The sequence below is a fragment of the Penicillium canescens genome (assembly GCF_028828765.1).
Source record: "Penicillium canescens strain IBT 15451 chromosome Unknown utg000010l_segment0_segment0, whole genome shotgun sequence".
Taxonomy (NCBI): domain Eukaryota; kingdom Fungi; phylum Ascomycota; class Eurotiomycetes; order Eurotiales; family Aspergillaceae; genus Penicillium; species Penicillium canescens.
In genome coordinates, this window is record NW_026703972.1 from 3,830,691 (window position 1) to 3,856,942 (window position 26,252).

The window sequence follows — 26,252 nt, forward strand, 5'->3', positions numbered from 1 at the left end:
CGAAGGCCAGAGTGATGGTAGAAGGGAGGCATGGTGGACATCTCCCACACCACAGCGAGAGGGACGCGGCGGCACGTCGGTGCACAGACTCTGGAGAAAGAGGAGGGAAGGCGACGGGCCAGACGCGCAAACACACGCATGAGATGTTGGGCAGCATAGTTACATGGGTTAACCCTACAGGCGGCGAGCAGGCGGAGAACACCAGAGCAGGGAACCGTATGTACCGCAGGGCACTGGTGCAGGGCACGACGGAGCACGTGAGAGCACGGAAAACCGGTATCACGTGGTGCGAAACAATCTATAGATGTGTCTTATATGTGTCTTATTATTATTATTATTATAATATTATATTATGTGTCTTATTATCTATAGATGTGTCTTATTATTTATCTTAAATCAAGAATTCACAACTCTTAGTCTTCAGACCACCTTGATCTACGTTATAGTAAATTCACCAGTTTGATATACGGACCGTTGATGATGATGATGATGATGATGATGATGTATTCATTTGCCCGATGTAGCTCGCTCTATATATATGCTGCTATGCGGGAGTGCTGTCAGGCCTGCCGACAGCTGGAAGGTGGTCGCCAGCCCACTGGGCGACCGTCAGGGAACTCGCCTTGCGAATTTCTGATCAATCGCCCTCGAATCGAAAGACGTAAACTAAACAAAAGAAATGCACGGATGCAAACATGATAAACACAAAGCCAAAATGAACGTCATTTACCCCTGGTCGCGGGTAGGACCAGGGTCCCGCTTCAACACACCATTCCCACGCCCTCTTCTCTCCAACTGTCCAGTCTTGTCGGCTGCCGCTTGCGCGCTCGCTTGGATCAAGGGAGTACAGTGGACCTGGCACTGCACTCCTAATGGGCGCCATCCTTCTTCTTCCGTCACACTGTCTAAGGGATCATTGTCTCCGCTCCTTTGTCGTCCCCTTCCTCGCCCAGAGCCGTAGGGTCGACTGTCTGAAATTGGCCTAGGAGGCCGGTCTTGACCATGAATTCGGCCACAACTGTGCGGGCCTCCGGTCGTGTGAGGAGTTCGTCCCGGTGGAGAGCGACTCCCTGGTATGAGAGAGCGCTTCTCATCCAGTCTCGCTCGTCCTGGTGCAAGGGGCATTCCAGTAGGACGTGTGTTACTGTTTGGCTGCCAAGATCGCAATCACACCGCGCTGTTTCGCGTCGGTTGATACGATTCAGGTAAGCCCCTAGGCCAATTCGCCCAGTTCTAAGCTGCATCAGAATCGATGTCGTCGCTTTGCGCAAGCCCGTCCAGTATTCCAGCGTCTTCTTTGTTGGTGCTTCAATCAAGCGTTTCGTCGGACGACTGGTCGCTTCCTTGGCCCACGTTCTGTCCCACTCCAGCTTCGCTTCTCTGCGAATTCGTCGTCTCGCTGCGGCTGCGAGACATATGTCTCGGTTGAGGGGGTTATGCAGCCCGTCCTGTTCCTGCGCCGCTTCTTTTGCGTGTTGGTCCACGATCTCGTTGCCAATGACTCCTTGGTGCGCAGGAATCCATCTGAGTTCTGTCCGAATGCTTCTGCCCGCAAGTTGTCGGATCAGGTTGAGGCATCCTGCTAGATAGACCTGTCCTGACGGCATCCGCGGTCGTCTCAGCGCCTTCAGCGCTGCTTGGCTGTCTACAAAGATGACTACCCCGTTTTTCGCCTGCTTAGCCCATGGCTCTGTGCTTTCCAGAACCATTTCAAGTGCCATCTCAATGGCTCGAAGCTCTGCCGCATATACGGTGGACGTATTATCATCTCCCATCTGGCTATGAGCATGTTGATCCTCAAGGTCCACGACCGCTGCCGCTCCTATCCTTCCATCAATTCCGCTCCCGTCGGTGTACAGAATCAAGGGTCTTTCTCTTGGGTCTTTCATCAGGATCTGGTTGTGATTGTTCACCGCAGCTTCTCTTTCCTCGATGATTACCTCTGGTGGCGCTTGCCATGGTGCCAGGACGAATGCCTTTCGACTCTCCCATTTCCTCGTCAAAGTATCCGGGGGAGCCATAAGACATCCGCCCGCCTTCCAAGCTTGCGCCTCCATCGGTGACCATCCAGCCCAGTCTCTCTCATCTGCCGGTCGTCGACGTAACATCGTTGGCGGGACAGCGAACTTTGGTCCTGTCCGTAGTCGAAGGGCCGTTTCTTTCACCAGTCGATTCATGTGAACAGAAATAGGCGGTAGGTGAAGCTCTGCATTCAGTGCCTCTGCTGCCGTAGTTCTGAAAGCTCCACTGATGAGACATGCTGCCTGCTTCTGGATTGCCACGAAAGGCCGACTGATTATGCGTGCCTTGGAATGACTGATGAGCATAGGTTGATACCACGCGGAAACCCCAAAGAGCATCTGCGGGATTATCACCGCTTGGTAGATCTTTCGCATTGCATAGAGTGAGGCTCCCCACGTTGATCCTGCCAGGCTTCGTAGTGCGTGGAGAGAGACACCGGCCTTGGCCACCGCTTTCTCGCGGTGATGGTGGAATTCCAGACCCGGATCCAGCCAATAGCCTAGGTACCGCTCAGCCGTCCTCGTCGCTGTCACCGTGTGTCCTCGTAGAGAAAGCGATGTGTGTTGTGGGTCGACTTCCCTGGTGTTTACAAAATGCACGAGTGCATACTTCTTCGGGTCAAAAACTGATGCATGTTTCTCGGCCCATTGGTCGGCTTTGCGGCATGCCGCTCTGAGTTTCTTGATGGTTTCGCGTTCGCTGTCTCCCTTTGTCATGAAGCAAACATCGTCGACCCACCCGTTGCTAGTCACACCGTTACCGCAGTTCTCAACGAGGTCTGCGTTGTAGATGAGATATAGAATGGGTGAGATCGGTGATCCTTGAGGGATGCCTGTAGGTGTCGGGATTCGATCAGATGTGCCCTCGGGCATGCGGATCCGTGTGCTTCGGTTGGTCAAGAAGGCCCTCACCCAGGGAACGAAGTGTCCCAGACGTCGTTTCTTGAGGTTGTGTAGTAGACGTTCATGGGAGACATTGTCGTACGCTCCGGACACGTCCAGCATCAGCAGAGATACCACTGGCTTGCCCTTTCCCCATGCAGTTTTGATTCGGTCGATGATAATGTGGATAGCATGATCGGTGGATATACCCTTTCGTCCGCCTAGATGGGTTCGTGGGAGTAAACCGTTGGTTTCTGCTGCGTAGCTGATCCGTCGCGCGACAACTGCCTCCAGAAACTTTCCGAGCGTGTTCAGCAACGCGACGGGTCTGTAGGATTTTGCGAGCTGGTAGTCACTTTTGCCTTGCTTCCGGAGCACCACCGTGATTGAGCGCTGGAAATGTGACGGGTTGTATCCCGTGTTTATGCATGCGTTGAATAACTGGACCATTGTTGCTAGAACCACCGGTATCTCGATAAGCTTGTGCCAGAGAGAGTTTGGTATACCGTCTTCTCCGGGTGCTTTCCCTGCTTTCGCTCCTCGCACCGCCTCCTGTATCTCTTGAGCGGTGACTGCTGGAAACTCGATTTGCTGTGGGTACTGGAATGAGTCCGTGTCGGATAGATCGGCTGGCGGCGGTTTGGGGAAGAAGGCAATCCGGAATGCCTCTGCCTTTTGATCAACTGTTTCTGCGAGAGTTCCAGGCATTTGGGGATCCTGTATTTTCAGCGAAGGGGTGATACCCTTCTCGTAGGCCCCATCTCGGTTTCTTGCCCATTTAGCCAATCGCCACATACCCTGTGGGCCATCTTCAATGACCTGCTGGACTCGGCGCCGGTGCGCCCTTGACAAGGTTCTCTTGACGAGTCGTGTTTTTCTGTTGCGTGCTTCAGAGTAGCACATCCAGTCGTAGGGGTCTTGAGTTCTCGTATGTTTGCGACGGAGGCGACGAACCTCTTTGACCGCAACTTTACACTCGTCGTCAAAGTCGGGGTTCGACCACGCGGATGGTTTTGCCCATGGGGTTGATTCCTCGATTGCTGTTTGGATCGCTCCCATCAGCTCCTGGCATTTGGCTTCTATCCTTTGCGGATTTGCCCGGTATAGGCCTCCTGTCCGTAGACCTCCTTCGATCTTCTGGATGAGTTTCTGATCATCGGTTGCGTTCCAGTTTCTTCTCTTCTGTTGTACTGCAATGGGTGTAATAATATCAAGCACAGTCCTGATCGGGAAATGGTCGGATGCGTGTTCGATGTCATCCGCCCTCTCGCAATTGATAAGCCTGTTGACAAGGTTGGATGTGATGAAGGTGAGGTCAATCACCGACGACTGATCGTTTCGAGACCAGGTAGGTCTGCCTTGTTGGGTCGTCAACTCGAGTCCCCATTCGTTGGCGATTTCTAGGAGTTGCTCGGCCTCCTGATCGAGCCTGGTCCCTGTTCCTCCCCATCTCGGGTGATGCGCGTTCATATCTCCAAGGATGATGTGTTCTCCATGAGGTCGTTTTGACAGCTCATTTCTCAGATGTCTAAGAGTATTGCTGCCCGGCCTATTGTATATGTTGTGTATGAAGAGATCTGTCCAGTCTCTGCCCTGATGAGCCTTTCTAAGTTTCAGTAACTGGTAGTCCTGTGAGACGAGTTGACACGACCAAGTGCTCGGGTCAAGCCTTTTAGACACAAACAGGCATACGCCCGGTTGGGAGAGATCCGAGGCTTGGACTTGATTGTCCTGGCCTTGGGTTGTTCCGTCGGCAGCTGCTTTTGGTGGGTAAATTAGCTGGAATGTTGCCGTCGCTGGTTGGTGTGTTGTGTGTTGCATTTTGTTCTTCCATGGCTCCTGCACCGCGACGACGTCCGCCGCGAGGACATTTCTGTCTCTGAGGAACGTTGCCATCACTGGCCACGATTTGTGTACGTTGTATTGAAGAATCTCAAACGATTTCATTGATGAGTTTGTTCGTCATCGCTTCGTTCGCTGGCCTCGTGCCATACTTCATCATTTGGGTCTTCGATTGTTGGTGCATCCGTCGTAAAAATCGGCGGAGAAGATCCGATTGGTATCGCTTGTCGCTGCTTGTATTTCAGAACCACCAATTTGCGGTATTCGGGGCTCTCCGGGTCCAGTTCGTCCTCGTCATCAGGCTCGGACGTGTTACCGGCCATGTTGACAGAGGTGAACTCGTTAATGAATTGGGTAAGTCGGTGTTCCCGGCTATCCTGCGGAGTGTCAGGTTGAGGGAGATCGGCCGGAGTGGGTTGAATGCTGAGCCATTCATTGTCGTCTGGTTGCTCGTCCATGGTGTCGTCCGGCTCGCCTGTGCGGCGCCTTTTCGAGGCCGCTTGGAGCCTTGTTGACCCTTGGCATGCTAGTGGTATCATTGCTGGTTTCGGATTCTTTGGCCTCGTTCTTGAGCCTTTTGGGCGACCAGGACCTCTTTTGAGCTGAGTAGGCTGAATAGGCTCAGTGTTTTCCTCTGGTGATGTTTCTACTTCTATTGCTGCAGCCTCCACGTCGATTACAGCATCCTGGGGGTTCCGCCGGGGCTCTTCCCCCCGTTGCTCCTCTGGAGCGTGTATCGACGCTTCGAGTCCATTCGTGGCCATGGGGTCTGCCCTGGTCGAAGTTGCTTCTTTGCCAGTGCTTGCCGTCACTCGGAGGTGCAGAGGAACGCGGTGATATGCAGGGCAGTTGGCCAGCGCTTGCTTGGCTTCGTTCATCGCTGCAACCTTCACCGGACATTCCCGACTTGTAGGGCGATGCCCTTCACCACAGTTGGCGCACTTGACTGGTATCGCTTGCCCCTTCGTCGACGGACACTCCCAGGTCGGGTGTCCGTTGGCGCAGTGACCGCATTTGAATAAGTTGGAACAGTGTGACTGGATATGCCCCGGCTTTTGGCATTTTCTGCATAGCTTTATCCGCCCCTCACGACAGAATCGTGATGCATTGTGAATTTGCTTCCCCCACACGACTCCCGAGATGATCGCGCGATTAGCCACGACTGGGCTGGTGAACTCGATCAGGATGGAGCCCTCCGCCCTCTCACCCGGACGGGTCATCCATCCTAGATACTGAATCTTAGCGCCTTCGCCCCAGTTGTTCTGCCTGAGCAGCTCAGCCGCAACGTCAGCCATCGTCTCCGGAGTAACCTTCATGGACCTCACGGGAATATGGTACGCCACCACTCCCCATGACGGTTCTTGGACCACCGAGCCTGGTCCAAAGGCTCTCAGCCACGCAGCATGTTTGCGGAGGACCTCTGCCCCTGCCGCACTGTTGGCGATCATTGCCACATCCCCCGACGGCAATTTTCGAGCAGCGACAAAGAAAGCCTGTCCGGCCAGTACCCCTGAATTCTTCTGACGGGCATTTGATACCCTCTGTCGTTCAGCCCTCTCGACCAAATCTTTTGGTGTCAATCCACGGATTTGCTCGCGGTTCATTCCGACCTTGACGATGACCTCTCGGTCCTCGCGAAGTTCCATTTCCGGTACTCCTGGTGACGATGTGCCGCCGCTCCGGGTGATAGGAGCCGCAGCCGTAGCCAAGTCGCGCTGCCATTCTTTGGCCCGGAAGTTGCGCCACGCTGCCGCAGAGTTCGCCGCGGGGGTAGATAGTGCCGTCGATAATGTGCTCGTTGTCTTTTCAATGGTATCCATTCGCTGGTTCAGACGTTCGGTGTCGGCGTTGATCTTGGTCAGCGCCTCAAGCACCTTGGCCATCCCCTGGCCGTCTCCCCGTTGGGCGTTGAGTGCGTACTGGCGGACGGCGCGAATATACCCAGTGACATATCGGTCCTCCGTGCCATTGTTTTCGATGTGGTTGAGCACCCTGCGGGCCCCTTCCGCGATGTCGTCCATGGATCGGGGCGGATCCGCGAGGGCCGTGGTTTTTGGTGTTCCTCTCCTGTCAGGGGGCAAAATCTGTGCGTTCGCACCCGTCCCAACCATCGCTGCCATCTCCCCTATAAAAAGGGTATCAGGTCGTAGCGCTTGAGGTTACGATTACGATGAACTAATTCACGAGGCTGTGAGACCTCTGATTGGCTAGATATTTCAAGAAAACGTTTTTGCCAAGAAAGAGTTGTCCCGCCTCTCAACCAGCGGTTATTTGGGGAATCGACTGAAAGTACAATATCAACGATACTGTCCCACGACACTTCTCAGTAGAATAAACGAGAATAGACACATAGTCCGTGAGACATTGAAGTTTTCCTGGAGCATACCACGTGTTGATTAGAAAAACAGCTAGCTGAGTTCAGACCTGAACAAGATAAGCAAACCCAAGTATGTGTGGCGGGTGATGCTGAGAGATTGACGGGCTGCTCATTTCCGTAGGCCTTAGGCTCATATTCGCTGGGGATATGAAACGGATGCCCTTTAAGAAATGATACTATAGAAATTGGGTCGGGCTCCAGTATCCGAGAAGGTCTATCAGAGAGTGTGGATGCAGGCTATTACTGAGTCTAATAGACGGTAGGTACACTGAATATTAGTTATAATAATTGAATAATTGAATGGAATTTTTGGTGTGGCAGAATAATTGGAAAGAAATAGCGGTGACTGAGAAGGATAACAGACACTGTGCTGCCTATTTTGATCTAGTGGCACTCTCAGCGAGAGTAAGAGATACGCTAACCAGATTTGACATCCAGTTCTCTAGCTCATACTACGTTTGTGTGGTTCTTTACCATGACCCGATTCCACAAATTCTTTAACTGAGATGAAGCTGGAAGTTGCATTCATCTACCAAACCAAGTTTAATGATGTTCCCAGGACCTATCTTCGCAGTAGGAAAATGTCGAGGGAAGCAAGCAGACATTGACGTTGATAATACGTTCGTAGTATACAGTACTACTGTAGAGAACAACACCAGAGGAGGAAGATAGTAGGTTCAAGTTCTCCGGTCTCGCCCGAGGGCTCGGAATGGAGCGGAGGTGGTCCTTGCGAGCAGGTTGAAATAATTTCTTGTCAAAGGCCTGGGGGGTACGAGAGTATTATGAAATGCACGGACCTACGCTTTAGGTGGGAAAGGGCTCTCAGTTAGCCAATCATTTCAGTCCTGCTGTACTTCAAACCACGCTACACACCACATTTGCACGCTCTTTATATCGCTGGTCACAATTTCACGCCCGCCATTGCTTTTCCTCACGTTGACCGTTTGAGTCGCATGAATAGTGAATGGTCAATTTCGTTTCCCTACGATTTTATGATCTAATTGCGTCAGATCGGTCAGTTTTCGTTTCCACTTTGAATCGATAATGCATTTGTCCAAAATCCTACTCCTATATGTATTAAACGGCCGAAAGGGACGGAATTTCTACAGTACACAGAATAATGACCGTTTGAATGTAGTCTCAGCAAGTTTCTTTTTCCTGAATTTAAATATTGAACATGTTTTTCTGAACTGGGCACCTGGCCATACACTCACTTTCGTGTTTTTGAGGAAGGCGTTTGCGACTTCGTTTAGTTTAAATCAAAAAGAAATTTCTTCCCTCACAACGAACCAACCGACTAAGTAGATATTATCTATTCTACCAACGGCGTTTTCTGCGGTTGGTCGTAAATATAAACGGTCCGTATATGGAAGACAACTGCCCCCAGTGAGCTCGCACTGGGCAGCAGTCCTAGCCAGGCTGCTGGGACAATGGATTCATACCTTCTCGTGGTGTCCGGTGTTAATGATCTAGCCAATCAGAGGTCTCACAGCCTCGTGAATTAGTTCATCGTAATCGTAACCTCAAGCGCTACGACCTGATACCCTTTTTATAGGGGAGATGGCAGCGATGGTTGGGACGGGTGCGAACGCACAGATTTTGCCCCCTGACAGGAGAGGAACACCAAAAACCACGGCCCTCGCGGATCCGCCCCGATCCATGGACGACATCGCGGAAGGGGCCCGCAGGGTGCTCAACCACATCGAAAACAATGGCACGGAGGACCGATATGTCACTGGGTATATTCGCGCCGTCCGCCAGTACGCACTCAACGCCCAACGGGGAGACGGCCAGGGGATGGCCAAGGTGCTTGAGGCGCTGACCAAGATCAACGCCGACACCGAACGTCTGAACCAGCGAATGGATACCATTGAAAAGACAACGAGCACATTATCGACGGCACTATCTACCCCCGCGGCGAACTCTGCGGCAGCGTGGCGCAACTTCCGGGCCAAAGAATGGCAGCGCGACTTGGCTACGGCTGCGGCTCCTATCACCCGGAGCGGCGGCACATCGTCACCAGGAGTACCGGAAATGGAACTTCGCGAGGACCGAGAGGTCATCGTCAAGGTCGGAATGAACCGCGAGCAAATCCGTGGATTGACACCAAAAGATTTGGTCGAGAGGGCTGAACGACAGAGGGTATCAAATGCCCGTCAGAAGAATTCAGGGGTACTGGCCGGACAGGCTTTCTTTGTCGCTGCTCGAAAATTGCCGTCGGGGGATGTGGCAATGATCGCCAACAGTGCGGCAGGGGCAGAGGTCCTCCGCAAACATGCTGCGTGGCTGAGAGCCTTTGGACCAGGCTCGGTGGTCCAAGAACCGTCATGGGGAGTGGTGGCGTACCATATTCCCGTGAGGTCCATGAAGGTTACTCCGGAGACGATGGCTGACGTTGCGGCTGAGCTGCTCAGGCAGAACAACTGGGGCGAAGGCGCTAAGATTCAGTATCTAGGATGGATGACCCGTCCGGGTGAGAGGGCGGAGGGCTCCATCCTGATCGAGTTCACCAGCCCAGTCGTGGCTAATCGCGCGATCATCTCGGGAGTCGTGTGGGGGAAGCAAATTCACAATGCATCACGATTCTGTCGTGAGGGGCGGATAAAGCTATGCAGAAAATGCCAAAAGCCGGGGCATATCCAGTCACACTGTTCCAACTTATTCAAATGCGGTCACTGCGCCAACGGACACCCGACCTGGGAGTGTCCGTCGACGAAGGGGCAAGCGATACCAGTCAAGTGCGCCAACTGTGGTGAAGGGCATCGCCCTACAAGTCGGGAATGTCCGGTGAAGGTTGCAGCGATGAACGAAGCCAAGCAAGCGCTGGCCAACTGCCCTGCATATCACCGCGTTCCTCTGCACCTCCGAGTGACGGCAAGCACTGGCAAAGAAGCAACTTCGACCAGGGCAGACCCCATGGCCACGAATGGACTCGAAGCGTCGATACACGCTCCAGAGGAGCAACGGGGGAAGAGCCCCGGCGGAACCCCCAGGATGCTGTAATCGACGTGGAGGCTGCAGCAATAGAAGTAGAAACATCACCAGAGGAAAACACTGAGCCTATTCAGCCTACTCAGCTCAAAAGAGGTCCTGGTCGCCCAAAAGGCTCAAGAACGAGGCCAAAGAATCCGAAACCAGCAATGATACCACTAGCATGCCAAGGGTCAACAAGGCTCCAAGCGGCCTCGAAAAGGCGCCGCACAGGCGAGCCGGACGACACCATGGACGAGCAACCAGACGACAATGAATGGCTCAGCATTCAACCCACTCCGGCCGATCTCCCTCAACCTGACACTCCGCAGGATAGCCGGGAACACCGACTTACCCAATTCATTAACGAGTTCACCTCTGTCAACATGGCCGGTAACACGTCCGAGCCTGATGACGAGGACGAACTGGACCCGGAGAGCCCCGAATACCGCAAATTGGTGGTTCTGAAATACAAGCAGCGACAAGCGATACCAATCGGATCTTCTCCGCCGATTTTTACGACGGATGCACCAACAATCGAAGACCCAAATGATGAAGTATGGCACGAGGCCAGCGAACGAAGCGATGACGAACAAACTCATCAATGAAATCGTTTGAGATTCTTCAATACAACGTACACAAATCGTGGCCAGTGATGGCAACGTTCCTCAGAGACAGAAATGTCCTCGCGGCGGACGTCGTCGCGGTGCAGGAGCCATGGAAGAACAAAATGCAACACACAACACACCAACCAGCGACGGCAACATTCCAGCTAATTTACCCACCAAAAGCAGCTGCCGACGGAACAACCCAAGGCCAGGACAATCAAGTCCAAGCCTCGGATCTCTCCCAACCGGGCGTATGCCTGTTTGTGTCTAAAAGGCTTGACCCGAGCACTTGGTCGTGTCAACTCGTCTCACAGGACTACCAGTTACTGAAACTTAGAAAGGCTCATCAGGGCAGAGACTGGACAGATCTCTTCATACACAACATATACAATAGGCCGGGCAGCAATACTCTTAGACATCTGAGAAATGAGCTGTCAAAACGACCTCATGGAGAACACATCATCCTTGGAGATATGAACGCGCATCACCCGAGATGGGGAGGAACAGGGACCAGGCTCGATCAGGAGGCCGAGCAACTCCTAGAAATCGCCAACGAATGGGGACTCGAGTTGACGACCCAACAAGGCAGACCTACCTGGTCTCGAAACGATCAGTCGTCGGTGATTGACCTCACCTTCATCACATCCAACCTTGTCAACAGGCTTATCAATTGCGAGAGGGCGGATGACATCGAACACGCATCCGACCATTTCCCGATCAGGACTGTGCTTGATATTATTACACCCATTGCAGTACAACAGAAGAGAAGAAACTGGAACGCAACCGATGATCAGAAACTCATCCAGAAGATCGAAGGAGGTCTACGGACAGGAGGCCTATACCGGGCAAATCCGCAAAGGATAGAAGCCAAATGCCAGGAGCTGATGGGAGCGATCCAAACAGCAATCGAGGAATCAACCCCATGGGCAAAACCATCCGCGTGGTCGAACCCCGACTTTGACGACGAGTGTAAAGTTGCGGTCAAAGAGGTTCGTCGCCTCCGTCGCAAACATACGAGAACTCAAGACCCCTACGACTGGATGTGCTACTCTGAAGCACGCAACAGAAAAACACGACTCGTCAAGAGAACCTTGTCAAGGGCGCACCGGCGCCGAGTCCAGCAGGTCATTGAAGATGGCCCACAGGGTATGTGGCGATTGGCTAAATGGGCAAGAAACCGAGATGGGGCCTACGAGAAGGGTATCACCCCTTCGCTGAAAATACAGGATCCCCAAATGCCTGGAACTCTCGCAGAAACAGTTGATCAAAAGGCAGAGGCATTCCGGATTGCCTTCTTCCCCAAACCGCCGCCAGCCGATCTATCCGACACGGACTCATTCCAGTACCCACAGCAAATCGAGTTTCCAGCAGTCACCGCTCAAGAGATACAGGAGGCGGTGCGAGGAGCGAAAGCAGGGAAAGCACCCGGAGAAGACGGTATACCAAACTCTCTCTGGCACAAGCTTATCGAGATACCGGTGGTTCTAGCAACAATGGTCCAGTTATTCAACGCATGCATAAACACGGGATACAACCCGTCACATTTCCAGCGCTCAATCACGGTGGTGCTCCGGAAGCAAGGCAAAAGTGACTACCAGCTCGCAAAATCCTACAGACCCGTCGCGTTGCTGAACACGCTCGGAAAGTTTCTGGAGGCAGTTGTCGCGCGACGGATCAGCTACGCAGCAGAAACCAACGGTTTACTCCCACGAACCCATCTAGGCGGACGAAAGGGTATATCCACCGATCATGCTATCCACATTATCATCGACCGAATCAAAACTGCATGGGGAAAGGGCAAGCCAGTGGTATCTCTGCTGATGCTGGACGTGTCCGGAGCGTACGACAATGTCTCCCATGAACGTCTACTACACAACCTCAAGAAACGACGTCTGGGACACTTCGTTCCCTGGGTGAGGGCCTTCTTGACCAACCGAAGCACACGGATCCGCATGCCCGAGGGCACATCTGATCGAATCCCGACACCTACAGGCATCCCTCAAGGATCACCGATCTCACCCATTCTATATCTCATCTACAACGCAGACCTCGTTGAGAACTGCGGTAACGGTGTGACTAGCAACGGGTGGGTCGACGATGTTTGCTTCATGACAAAGGGAGACAGCGAACGCGAAACCATCAAGAAACTCAGAGCGGCATGCCGCAAAGCCGACCAATGGGCCGAGAAACATGCATCAGTTTTTGACCCGAAGAAGTATGCACTCGTGCATTTTGTAAACACCAGGGAAGTCGACCCACAACACACATCGCTTTCTCTACGAGGACACACGGTGACAGCGACGAGGACGGCTGAGCGGTACCTAGGCTATTGGCTGGATCCGGGTCTGGAATTCCACCATCACCGCGAGAAAGCGGTGGCCAAGGCCGGTGTCTCTCTCCACGCACTACGAAGCCTGGCAGGATCAACGTGGGGAGCCTCACTCTATGCAATGCGAAAGATCTACCAAGCGGTGATAATCCCGCAGATGCTCTTTGGGGTTTCCGCGTGGTATCAACCTATGCTCATCAGTCATTCCAAGGCACGCATAATCAGTCGGCCTTTCGTGGCAATCCAGAAGCAGGCAGCATGTCTCATCAGTGGAGCTTTCAGAACTACGGCAGCAGAGGCACTGAATGCAGAGCTTCACCTACCGCCTATTTCTGTTCACATGAATCGACTGGTGAAAGAAACGGCCCTTCGACTACGGACAGGACCAAAGTTCGCTGTCCCGCCAACGATGTTACGTCGACGACCGGCAGATGAGAGAGACTGGGCTGGATGGTCACCGATGGAGGCGCAAGCTTGGAAGGCGGGCGGATGTCTTATGGCTCCCCCGGATACTTTGACGAGGAAATGGGAGAGTCGAAAGGCATTCGTCCTGGCACCATGGCAAGCGCCACCAGAGGTAATCATCGAGGAAAGAGAAGCTGCGGTGAACAATCACAACCAGATCCTGATGAAAGACCCAAGAGAAAGACCCTTGATTCTGTACACCGACGGGAGCGGAATTGATGGAAGGATAGGAGCGGCAGCGGTCGTGGACCTTGAGGATCAACATGCTCATAGCCAGATGGGAGATGATAATACGTCCACCGTATATGCGGCAGAGCTTCGAGCCATTGAGATGGCACTTGAAATGGTTCTGGAAAGCACAGAGCCATGGGCTAAGCAGGCGAAAAACGGGGTAGTCATCTTTGTAGACAGCCAAGCAGCGCTGAAGGCGCTGAGACGACCGCGGATGCCGTCAGGACAGGTCTATCTAGCAGGATGCCTCAACCTGATCCGACAACTTGCGGGCAGAAGCATTCGGACAGAACTCAGATGGATTCCTGCGCACCAAGGAGTCATTGGCAACGAGATCGTGGACCAACACGCAAAAGAAGCGGCGCAGGAACAGGACGGGCTGCATAACCCCCTCAACCGAGACATATGTCTCGCAGCCGCAGCGAGACGACGAATTCGCAGAGAAGCGAAGCTGGAGTGGGACAGAACGTGGGCCAAGGAAGCGACCAGTCGTCCGACGAAACGCTTGATTGAAGCACCAACAAAGAAGACGCTGGAATACTGGACGGGCTTGCGCAAAGCGACGACATCGATTCTGATGCAGCTTAGAACTGGGCGAATTGGCCTAGGGGCTTACCTGAATCGTATCAACCGACGCGAAACAGCGCGGTGTGATTGCGATCTTGGCAGCCAAACAGTAACACACGTCCTACTGGAATGCCCCTTGCACCAGGACGAGCGAGACTGGATGAGAAGCGCTCTCTCATACCAGGGAGTCGCTCTCCACCGGGACGAACTCCTCACACGACCGGAGGCCCGCACAGTTGTGGCCGAATTCATGGTCAAGACCGGCCTCCTAGGCCAATTTCAGACAGTCGACCCTACGGCTCTGGGCGAGGAAGGGGACGACAAAGGAGCGGAGACAATGATCCCTTAGACAGTGTGACGGAAGAAGAAGGATGGCGCCCATTAGGAGTGCAGTGCCAGGTCCACTGTACTCCCTTGATCCAAGCGAGCGCGCAAGCGGCAGCCGACAAGACTGGACAGTTGGAGAGAAGAGGGCGTGGGAATGGTGTGTTGAAGCGGGACCCTGGTCCTACCCGCGACCAGGGGTAAATGACGTTCATTTTGGCTTTGTGTTTATCATGTTTGCATCCGTGCATTTCTTTTGTTTAGTTTACGTCTTTCGATTCGAGGGCGATTGATCAGAAATTCGCAAGGCGAGTTCCCTGACGGTCGCCCAGTGGGCTGGCGACCACCTTCCAGCTGTCGGCAGGCCTGACAGCACTCCCGCATAGCAGCATATATATAGAGCGAGCTACATCGGGCAAATGAATACATCATCATCATCATCAATAACCGCTGGTTGCATTTTATTATTTATCAACATCATGCCTCTCTCTGCCCTTATGCCCGCGTTTTAATCTGCAGTCCAACTCCTGATTACCCATACCAGATCCCGCTTTCTATCCCGCGAGTGAGTCGAACGCCAGAATTCGTATATGATCAGATCTTGTTTCTTCCCCTTCCTTTAGAAATAAACAATTAAATTCGCACGCCGGTCTAAGTGTGACCTCGAATCTGATGGTGGGGTCTTCCACCTTCTCCTTCCCGCATGCCGGGAAAGCCACAATCTCCTTATACACCTGCAAAATTCTGATAACTGTGTACTGCATCTCAACGAATGCAAATTCCTGCCCGATGCAGGTCCTTTGACCACGATGGAATGGAAGGAACTCCCAAGGCTTCGGCTGCCAGCCGGACCACCAGCGCTGCGGCAACCATGTTTTAGGGTCAAAATAGTTGTCGGACCCAGGAGGAGGGTACAGCTCCTCACGCTGCATCATGAGACCAATTGAGAAGATAATACGGGTGTCTCCAAGAACACCAATCGGGGAGAGTCCATCCGGACCACCACCGCGTGGAAGGGTGGTATCTCGGAGGGCATGGCGATAATTCAAAGGAACGACGGGATATAGACGCATGGTTTCGTTCAGAACGGCTCGGAGACATTTCATGTCCTTCAGACCATTATAGGTGGGCTTGCGGCTGTTGGGTCCAACGCTAAACTTAGCGGCTATCTCCGAACGGACCTTGGCTAGTATGTCTGGGTTTCGGGATAATTCAAAGAGGGCAAAGGAGAGGGTGACGGCCGTAGTATCCCGTCCAGCGATGAGAATACCCAGCAATTGATCGCGGATGTCACGGCCGTCTCGAGTGGACCGTGCCAGAGCATCGAGGAATGTATCTGTTTTCGAGTAGGCTGGATCCAACTCTTCTGCTGAGCGAGAGAGGACCTCATCAATATATGGCTGGAGGAAATTATCGATCACCTTGAGTTCTTGGCGGAACTTTGTGCGTGACAGAAGCCGGGCGAAGTCACTGCAGAGAGGTCAGTATAATTAAATGCCTCTGTCTCCAGGGGGTTCAAGTATACTTACTCCATTTTAAAGAATTCTTCCTGGCGGGCCATGATATACGCGATAGCCTCTACGATTCTTGTCCCTGGATCTTCCAGACTGTTTGCGGCTTTTCCAAGTAGGTAGTGCGTGGCGGTATCCAAGGTATAGCGGAAGAAAAGTGGCACAATATCGACTACCCTGTTTGGCAAATCACTTCCATGGAGGAGAGTAATGAGTTTTTGGGCATATGTCTCAAATATCTCCAAGTTTGTGATGCGCTCTTTCGTGAACATTGGCCGGAGACGCTGTCGTGAATGCGCCCATAGTTGACCATCCGTGCTGAAAACACTATTGCCCAGCAATTCTTTCCAATCTTCGTAGAATCGCTTGCCCTTGCCATAGTCTGCGAACTGGCTGCTTATAATAGCCTTGATGTTTTCTGGGTCCGCTGTGAAGAGGTTGCGAGACAAGCCCGAGTTGAGCTCCACTGTTGCGGGAGATGTTTTGAATCTGGATGCTCCTCGGGCAGTTCGCATAGCAGTGTCCCAGAAGTCAAGATCTTGCCCTGTTTGAATAGTTTGTATGTACCCGTATACGAAGTCAATTGCTGGTTTGCAAGTCAGTACTCATGTGTTTTATTGTGTTTGGTATCGGAGTGGGATTGTGTGAGAAAAGCGCGTTCTTGCACTATTCTATGATCACCGTGGATGGTGTGGTAGGGTTGGCATATGGGTTGATAGGGAGGGTAAAATTCAATTATAGCACAAGTTCAACTCACCAAACGGGAGACACGTTCGAATCATGGGTGCCCTGGAACCCAGAGCAGCGATTCTTCTAGATATCAGGAACTTTTGCATCCAATAATAAAGGACTAGTACGCCCAAGACGCCTAGAGCCGCCCTTCCAGGCGTCAGATGAGGAGCCAAATCTTGGGTCATTTTGTCGGGTATTGAGTGGGGGAAAGAAAGAAAGAATAAAGATGAATTGATATTCTCCCTTTTGATCTGGTTGACAAGATTGGGGCTGTAGAGTACAGCTCAGTCTGGCAGAGAAAGTTACTGCAGACCAGGTCAATAGTTTCTGACACTTTGAACAAGTTATATAGAAAAATGGGCGAAGAGAACTATAACTCCCACAAGAAGAGCGGCTCGGGAAATTAAAAGGCATCGCTGGTTTCAGATCGGGTCGCATAATAATTCTGTGAGGCTTTATTTCGGAACTTTCGACAAGGATGATAGTCACTACGCAAAAGTTTTAACACCCCCTGGGCCCACTCCTCCATAAGTACATAATATTCTGCCAGTAGGAAAAACCCAAATATCTAGCTACGCTACGCGTTTTAAGGAGGCAATGGATTATTCATATAGGCGATCTGATAAGTGGGTCTTGAGGGGTGTTTAAGACTTTTGCGTAGTCACTGTACAATACGGAGTAGAATCATTTTCCGCTGCATCCGCGTACTGAGGGATTCATAGTGACGTACAGACTGAGGCATTTGCGCAAGCTGCGAACTTGTGCATCAAGGGGTCGGGTCGCACCCTCGAAATGGATGGGCAGATGGATAAAACTACTTCCTTTCGCATCGCGTAAGGTCGAAGCGATTTAACCCGAACCGACCCCTGGAAATTCTCGGGATTTCGTAGGAGCCGGCTTTCTTTGATGCAGGAGATTACTCCAGCTTGCGTAGACAAGTACGAACACAGTTACCTGATACTGTGCCGTTATCCCGGTGAGTTATTTTAACTACGCACTAACAAAACTAAGTTCGTGCGCCAATGGACGAGCCAATGACTTGATCTGAAGATATCCACATCTCTAACTTGGCTTCTCAGACTAAAGAGGCCTATGCTTCTAATTGGTTTTATATATCACTCACTTGCCTGCAATTCCGCACACGCTCAGCACAGATTTCCAACCGAATAGAAGCCTCCCACTGGCGCTATTAGTATCCAGGAGGGCACTAGGCCTCCTCCAGTACTAAGCGACATGTGTCCATCCAACTCCCGGCGGGACGCCGGATGTCTACTGCGTATCAATTGGACGAGATGCGCCCACAAAGGACCTATTGGCTGGCAGGCTACGATGCCCTGAATATCCCTCAGGCTACCGTAGCCTGGGACCGTAGGGAGGCCCCGTTATCACGGAAGGAAACATTCTGAAACCGAAGCCGACCTTAGTCCCGGATCTTATAGGATGTACAGCAACACAGTGGACGACGTAACCACAATAGGGGCTTGGAGACATGTCGACCACGATGTAAGGAAATCGCGCATCCAGATGGGATTGAGCTAGCGTCTGTCCCTGAAGGGAAATCAAGTCTATATAACGGCACAGTCGCGAAGGCGTGATAAATTGTCGTGGCACTTGGATTCTACCACTGCAACCCCGACAAGACTAGCTGTCCAGATAGAAAAGGAACTCGTTCTGATTAAGAACAGATTTTGCGTGGGAGGAAAAGCAAATTCGAAAGGACAAAGGAAGCCAGAGCACATCATCTCAGGTGACCGAAGGAGAAGGGATCCTCTCGTATATTGAAGATGAGCCACCCACAACCCATCTGCCGAGTCTCGAAGGAGGCCGAGCTGCTGAATGGCCTAGAAACGACTGAAGCCGATAGAATGAACGTTGCAGACAGCACAGCCGTCAGTCTTCCGCAGGCAGCTTCTCCCTCAGTCTCCCAGGGAAGTCACTCAAGCCCTTCTCACGGCTACAGTTTGGCCATGCTGCAAGAAGCCGTTGCGTTTGCTTCCAGCTACCTCCAGGTGCGGCTCAAAGAGGGCAAGAATCCTTACGACCCCTTGACTAAAGTTGGCCGTTTCAATCATTACATCGTGGATCCCTTATTCCGTTGGCATGGGCGAAACGAGCGGATCGTGGCCTCGCAATCCCTCGGGCGAGTGAGCATGCAGGGAGAGAACCGTTCGGTGTTGAACGGCGGGAGTCACAACTACGCCGGGTTGTATGAACTGTCGCCAAAGGATGAACAGCTGCAGCGGAAGTGCCTGGGCCATCTGCCCTTCGCGGATGCTGAGGCTGTCCCGTTGCTCAATCAAAGGATGGTCGACGGTCTGGCGAGGTTCTTCAACGCTGACTGTTGCTACACAACGACGACCGGTTACCAATCGAACGTCCTCGGGATACCGGCCATTGCTCGAGACAATTCGCTCATCGTGATGGATGAGAAATGCCACAACTCGATTTTCACGGCGTCGTACATGGCCCGAGTTGGAGCCCGCAAGAGGTTCCGGCATAATGACATGGCGCACCTACAGTCCATCCTGGAGTCAACTCAAGGGGAACACTCTGATATTATCGTGGTCGTGGAGGGTCTTTACAGGTGAGCTACCTTCCTTCCCGCCTGCGGTGCAAATCTGTCTCGAGTAACCACTAACGCCATCTCCCTTGGGTTTAGTATGGATGGGACCATCCCACCGCTGGATCGCCTGTATTTCCTCAAGAATATATTCAAATTCACCTTATACGCGGATGAAGCACACTCGTTCGGCAGATTGTCCTCTCCTGGCGCAGTCGTCCCTTTCGCTGTCTTCAGTGATCGTTCAATTTCGAGCTCGGTGATCGGGTGCCACGGAAGTTCCGTATCTGGCGTGGCCGGTGGGCTGAGTTCAGGTGTGTTCATTGTAGGGAAGAATGCTTCGAGGAAAGCCTTCGCTTTGTCTTTGTTCTGAGTGAACTCTTCCGAGCCAACTCGTAGTGCTGGGACGCAGCCCCATGTCTCTCGAGGTTTCATGTACGTCGCAGCTTTCCAGAGCTTTCCTTCACCAGCCTCGTCCAGGAACTGTCTCCAGTGTGAGGCTTTGGCTTTCTCGATGGTCCGGGTCCACGTTCGCCGTTTTTGTTGCATGGCCTGAAAGGCAGCAGTGGTGCTAGCATGGTCTCGCCCCAGCTCCGCGCAGCTTGCCTGCCACCGCCTGCGTAGTTGATTGACTTCGGCTTGTTGGACCTTGAGGTCCGGAGTAAACCATCGCTTGGAGTATGGCGTTGGGCGCGTGTCGGGCGTGAACCGGTCGACCGCCTGGGCCGTCGCTGATGTGAGGTTCTCCACAACCCGGTCGAGTGTTGGCCGGGTCTTGATCTCCTTCCATGGGCTCATCTGTCGGGCTACTTCTTCGCCAATTCTGGCCCAGTCCGCGCGCTCGTACGCCTTCCTCGCTTTTGTGCTTGGCTTGCTCTGAGGTTGTAGATTCCATTCCGAGTAGGTGGCACGGTGGTCGGATCCGTAGTTCTCGTGATACAGATGGCACTTGACGAGCAGATCTGGGTTGTCTGTTACTGTCTGGTCGATGGTCGAGTTTTGTCCTGGGTTGTTCAAGGCCCAGAAAGTCGCCGTACCTCGAGGGAGGCAGCTGTGGAGGTTGTGGGTTTAGAAAAAGTTGATCAGATCGCTGGCGTCTTCGATAAATCTGGGTGGAATGTGGTTGCCGCCCCACATCGGATGATGTCGGTTGAAGTCGCCCGTGATAATGATGCTTGTAGAGCGCTGCTAGTTTTGCATTGCGGCCATGATGGTGTTTCGTACTGCTGTGAGCGCTGGCACTGCTGACGCATCATCGCCTGTAAAAAGCGGTACCGGGGGTATGTAGATAGAAAAGAGAAGGATTTGAGAGTTAGCTGTCCAGATCTTAATGGCTGCGACATCTGGGTGGTCGCAAGGTATTTGACGGTGTGAGGAGGTGGAGATTCGTCTGTTGACGTAGATAAGGCTGCGAAACCGAGCTGCATCGGTCTGCGTGGTGGGTCGATAAAGTCGCCAGGCGCTGTGGTTGACATGCGTTTTATACATGGTGATTGAGGGCTCCTGGATCAGAAGAACATCCAGATCTTGGCTCTGAGGGTCATTGATCAGTGCCTCCATTCTCGGTCCCGATTTCATCATGTTCAACTGTAGGATGCGAAGGTTTCTCTCTAGCATCTGGCGGGGTTGGAGGTCGCTGGGCCTGGACACTGTCGATCGCCGGTCGGGTGTTCGCCGCTACAATCAAGGCACCGGGCCCTTACGCCGGGTGGGCATCGCTCCCGCTCGTGTTGGCCTGCGCAGTGTCCGCATCGTGGCGTTTCCTTGCACGACCATGCCAGATGTCCAAACCGTTGGCACCGGAAGCATCTCTTTTTCTTGATCTCGCGTCGTTCAACGTGAGGGATGAAGTGCTGGCTGACCACGAAACCTTTCCGCAGCATATGTTCCGCTCCTTCTGTGGAGTCGAACCAGATTCCCAACGAAGCAAATTTCCCCAGTATCTTGTCCTTCGATTTCATCCAGGCCAGTTCGTCGATGTGGAAGCCGTGTTCCGCTAGGTCGTTGTCTTCGATGATTTTCTCCGCTGCCTGAGTGGCTCCTGTTTCCAGGTCAAATTCCTCGGTGGGAGTGCGGTGTACTACAATACCGAACCGTGGTTTAACCAGCTTCGTGTTGTTGCCCAATTTGTGTAGCCACTCGGTGTTGTTGCGGGCTGTCTCAGCCGACTCTGTGTTCTTGAATCGAATGACGTAGCCAGTTTTGGTGGTGCCGATGCCAGCTACTTGGGCGTCTTGCGTCGCAGCGTCGTTCCGTAACGCTGTGCGGATGTGTGTGTTGGCAGCCTCGGTAGGAAGATAGCGCCCGAACGTGTTTCCATCGTTGTTATGATCTCTTGGGTCAACAAGTGTTCTCTCGGTGCTGATTCGGACGCAGTCTTGCTCTTTCTCGGGTTGTTGGGCTCCCAGTGAGAAGGCGCCATTGCTACCGTTGGCTGCGACTGCGGCCCAAGACCTGGTCGCAGACACTGTCGGGGCACTTTCAATCCGTGCTCTCAAAGCTTTCACCTCCTCGTGGAGTTTCTCGTTCTGTTCCTGGAGGACATTCTGGTTGTGTTTGATCTCCTGAAGTTCATTTTGGGTGGCTGCGATGGTCGTTGTTTGGTGGCGGATAACGTCCTTCAGCGTGCTGATCAGTTTCCACACTTCCTTGGTCGTGATTCGGCCGGCTGGATCCGACGGGGCGAAGGCATCTCCACTCCGGGTTCGCTTCCGGCTCTCGATGGTGGCCCTGGTTTCGAGGTCCTCCTCAATGAAGCTGGTGGTAGTTCCTTGGGTGTTTGTGGAAGGTGTCTCGGGCCCTCCCGTGGGTGGGTCCGTCATCGGTCAGGGGTTAGTTCCCGCTCGGTACACACAACAGTTATATATCACAGCAATCTTCTCTCTTTCTCAAGATCTGTCCCTGTCTGGGTGGCTTCCCTGGATACAGTACTTCCCGAAACTGGTGTCACCCCCATGGTACAGTCATTCTCGAAATCGGCTTGACCAATACAGTCAACTCTCGCTTATACCACGGTGGGATATTGCACATTCTTGATAATAACACATCCCTTGCTTGGATGGCCCCTTCATTCCAGTTTTTTCCATATAAATTGACAGAATATAACACATTTTGTTTTACCACACTTTCTTCCTCTCAAATCTGCTTAGTCAGCGCAATCAACCAATCAGAATGCCTCAATCTACAAGCTCTCCTACCCTCCCGACCCCACCCAAGCGCGTCAGAATGGGACCAAAGCGTACCAAATTGGGTATATCAGACGCGCAGAAACAGGCACTACGGGCATTTTGGTCTAATACTAGCCCAAAGCCCACGCAGACTGCATGTGCTAAGTGGTTTGAGGACCAATTCAAACAAGTGATTGACCGGTCAACCATATCAAGGATCCTTTCATCCAAATACAATTATCTTGATACGGGCCCTGCAGGGGCAAACAAACGATCTTCATCCTCTCATTGGCCATTATTGGACCAAAAGCTATATGACTGGGCAGATAACCATATTGGCAATGGAATACCAATAAATGGCCCTTTGATCCAAACTAAAGCAGCTGAGCTTTGGAGACAAATACCGGAATACAAAGATCGGACCAAACCTCAATTCTCTGAGGGTTGGTTAACTCGCTTCAAACAACGCCACTCTCTTCAATATCATACTTTCCACGGAGAAGCTGCCTCAGTCCCATCCTCGGTACATGATCAGATCAAAAGCACCAAATCGATTTGCAATCAATTCAAACCGTCCGAAATCTACAATATGGATGAAACTGGCCTATTTTGGCGACGTATGCCAAATGGTGGTCTTTCAAAGGGAAAAATTGCTGGCAAAAAGCTTGATAAAACACGAATCACTATTGTTGTTGCATCAAATGCGGATGGTTCCGATCGAGTCCCTTTATGGTTGATTGGCACAGCAAAAACCCCTCGCGCACTCCGGGGGTTAATTTCCGAGCTCTGGGATGTGTTTGGCGTCACAACAAGGCAGCATGGATGCGTCATGACATTATGGAGGACTGGTTGCGATCTTTCTATGGGCGTATTCCCTTAGATAAGAAAGCTTTGCTCCTTTTAGACAATGCTTCACCACATGTTATTGGACTCCAGCGAGCGCCACCACCACCCCGGATTACGGTTGTTTTTTTGCCAGCAAACGCAACTTCAATTTATCAACCCTTGGACCAAGGTATTATCCAAAACTTGAAGCACCATTATCGGAAGAAATGGATGCGCTATATGATTGCTTTTCTTGATCGTGGGATAGACCCAAAACAAAGAATGAGCATTTATTATACTGTTACCTGGGTAACGCAAGTTTGGAGAACAAGTGTATCAGACCAAACGATTATCAATTGCTTTAAACAAAGTACTTTGATTAGTCCAAAGTCTATACCTATACCTGAGTCCGCGCCCGAGTCCGCACCTGAGTCTGCACTATTTTCCGAGCCCGGATTGAGTGATGAGATTGAAAGTCTATATAATCAAGCAATTGATAAGCTTGGTGATAAAGATATTGTGCCATTTGACGAGTTTTTGAACCCTTCGGACGAAGACATGTTAGAAGATGGGACTGAAGGGCGAGATGAGACCAATGAGCAAGATATATATATTGCCCCAACAACCTCAGAAATTCAGGATATTGACATTGATGGGCCCCCACCTGAGCTTCTGTCTAATTCTGCTATATTGGACAGCCTCCAGGATATCCTACTATGGGTTTGTAGCAAAGAAAAGGGTACCTCGGACCATATTAGACAAATTGAGAGCTTAATCAGCGACTTTGGCAGGATTCAGATTGATGAGAAACGTCAGGTGACTTTGGATCAGATGATGGGATGGAAGACTAAATAGGTATTAGGGCTTAGAGTTAGCTTGTCAAATATTATGTCATCCTCTCACCAAAACACAACTCAATTATACCACGTAATTTGGCTTGGATAGTATGCTGTGGTATAAGCGAGAGTTGACTGTACACACTGAATAACTCTTCCCTAGACCCACCGCCAAGACTTTAGTGCCGATAAATTATTGAGCAAGCCGCATTTAAAAAATTGATGGGCAAGGTTAAATTGGTTCCTTATAGCCCTGTATTATGCTATGCGTAGGCATATTCTACTATTTGATCGTTGATCTGTAAGCTTCACGGTCATGGTACTATGAGGCGGTATAATACAGATGGCATAAAACTGCGGCCCTCACTTTGATACGGCATGCCCAATAAACCGACTGCGCTAAAGCCTTGGCGGCGGGTCCAGGGAAGACATACTCAGTGTGTATCGATCAAGCCGATTTCGAGAATGACTGTACCACCTCTCGTTCGTCGGAGCATATGTTTTCACTCCAGGACCTATAGGTCCTCTGGGAACGATTGTCAGAAATCTGAGTACCGCATGGTCGAAAATAATAAATAAACCGATTCATTCATACATTTTCTTGTTGGACACAGTGAAAGAAGCGCAACCTCCCAGCCTCATCTCAGTTAAAGAATTTGTGGAATCCTGTCATGGTGGAGAAACACACAGACGTAGTACTATATGAACTGGAGAACCGGAATGTCAAAATGTGGTTAGCGTATCTCTTACTCACGCTGAGAGTGCCACTAGACCAAAATAGGCATTATCCCCCTCAGTCACCGCTATTTCCTGCCATTATTCTGCCGCAGCAAAATTCCACGTGATCCTCAAATATAATCAATACTTAATGTAGGGGAATTGATAGGGACACTCCCACTTTTGTTCCGGACGGGAACTGATAGGGACACCTCAACTTTTACTGCGGACACCCTCATCTGCTTATATAATCGTTGTCTCGTGCAAATGCCACACATTCCATCTCCCTTGGTCAAAACAAATTTCCCGGTTTATTTCAATTTCCCAGTAGAAACCTAGGAGACCATGGAACCCCCTAAAGAAGACATCTTCAACAGCCGCGAGGAGTTGCTCATCTCTGTTCGTCAACATGCTATCCGGCATGGCTATATTATCACTATACATCGCTCAACAGCCAACAGACAAGTCATTCTAGGCTGTGATCGAGGGGGACAACACAGGGATCGATTGACAGCTCCAGACGGAGCAAAGCAGCGATTTACCACCACAAGGAGAATTAATTGTCCGTTCAAGCTCTAACGTAATTCCCGGTCGAGCGGCCACCCCGGCCGAGCGGCCACCCTACCACCTATCTATTCAATTAAAATGCAATTTTTTTAACCAAAACGCCATTAAATTCAATAAGCTAAAAACGAGTTCTATTAGGACATGTAGTCAATTTATGACCCTGAATTCCACATATACTGCACTTCGGCAAGGCCCTCGTACGTGGCTGTAAAGGTGCGGGAGCCGGTCTTGCCTCACGGGACACTTGCGCTAAAATTGCCTGCTCTGGCTGCATTGCTAAGGTAGAGGCCTCTAAAACAGATAGACCTTCTTTAGAAGCTATTTGCCGTGTAGATCTAGTCCTTTTTCGCTTCTTCGTCTCGTTCTCAGCGCGTAAATCGCTTACTTCTTTCTCGAGAATAGCTGCCGATTGCATTGTGATTTGACAGGCTTTTAAAACCTGATTTATCGCACAATTAAGTGGACTCGGAGGGCTTTTAGAACGCTGCTTTAGTAAGGCTTTTATCGAAGAAGCTTGTTTTTGTAATTGCACGTAATTCGAAGGCGTTTTTAGCTCCCACTCGCTTTCCCGGCTCAAGGGGGTGTCGGGGTTCGAAGGCGAATATCGAGCTTCGAGATCACTCGATCGGGGTTATAAGGCATTAAACCGGCGGCGGCGAAGCTATTCTTAATAGTCTCCGATTTAAATGCCGTAATTCGTGCGGACGGGTAGGCCGCGAGG

General features: G+C 51.6%; 2 protein-coding genes across 2 annotated transcripts; one reads left to right on the forward strand and one right to left on the reverse strand.

Moving 5' to 3' along the window:
• Nucleotides 1-15,170: 15,170 nt before the first annotated feature.
• N7446_012614 (cytochrome P450) lies at nucleotides 15,171-17,044 on the reverse strand (the record flags this gene model as incomplete). The annotated part of the gene is made up of 3 exons (XM_058521356.1): nucleotides 15,171-16,086; nucleotides 16,146-16,713; nucleotides 16,885-17,044. The coding sequence occupies 3 exons, from the start codon at nucleotides 17,042-17,044 to the stop codon at nucleotides 15,171-15,173; spliced, it is 1,644 nt and encodes a 547-aa protein (XP_058366722.1).
• Nucleotides 17,045-18,643: 1,599 nt separating this feature from the next.
• N7446_012615 (serine palmitoyltransferase 2) lies at nucleotides 18,644-19,447 on the forward strand (the record flags this gene model as incomplete). Its single annotated transcript, XM_058521357.1, has 1 exon — nucleotides 18,644-19,447. One exon carries the CDS (start codon nucleotides 18,644-18,646, stop codon nucleotides 19,445-19,447), a length of 804 nt encoding a protein of 267 aa, XP_058366723.1.
• Nucleotides 19,448-26,252: the final 6,805 nt, after the last annotated feature.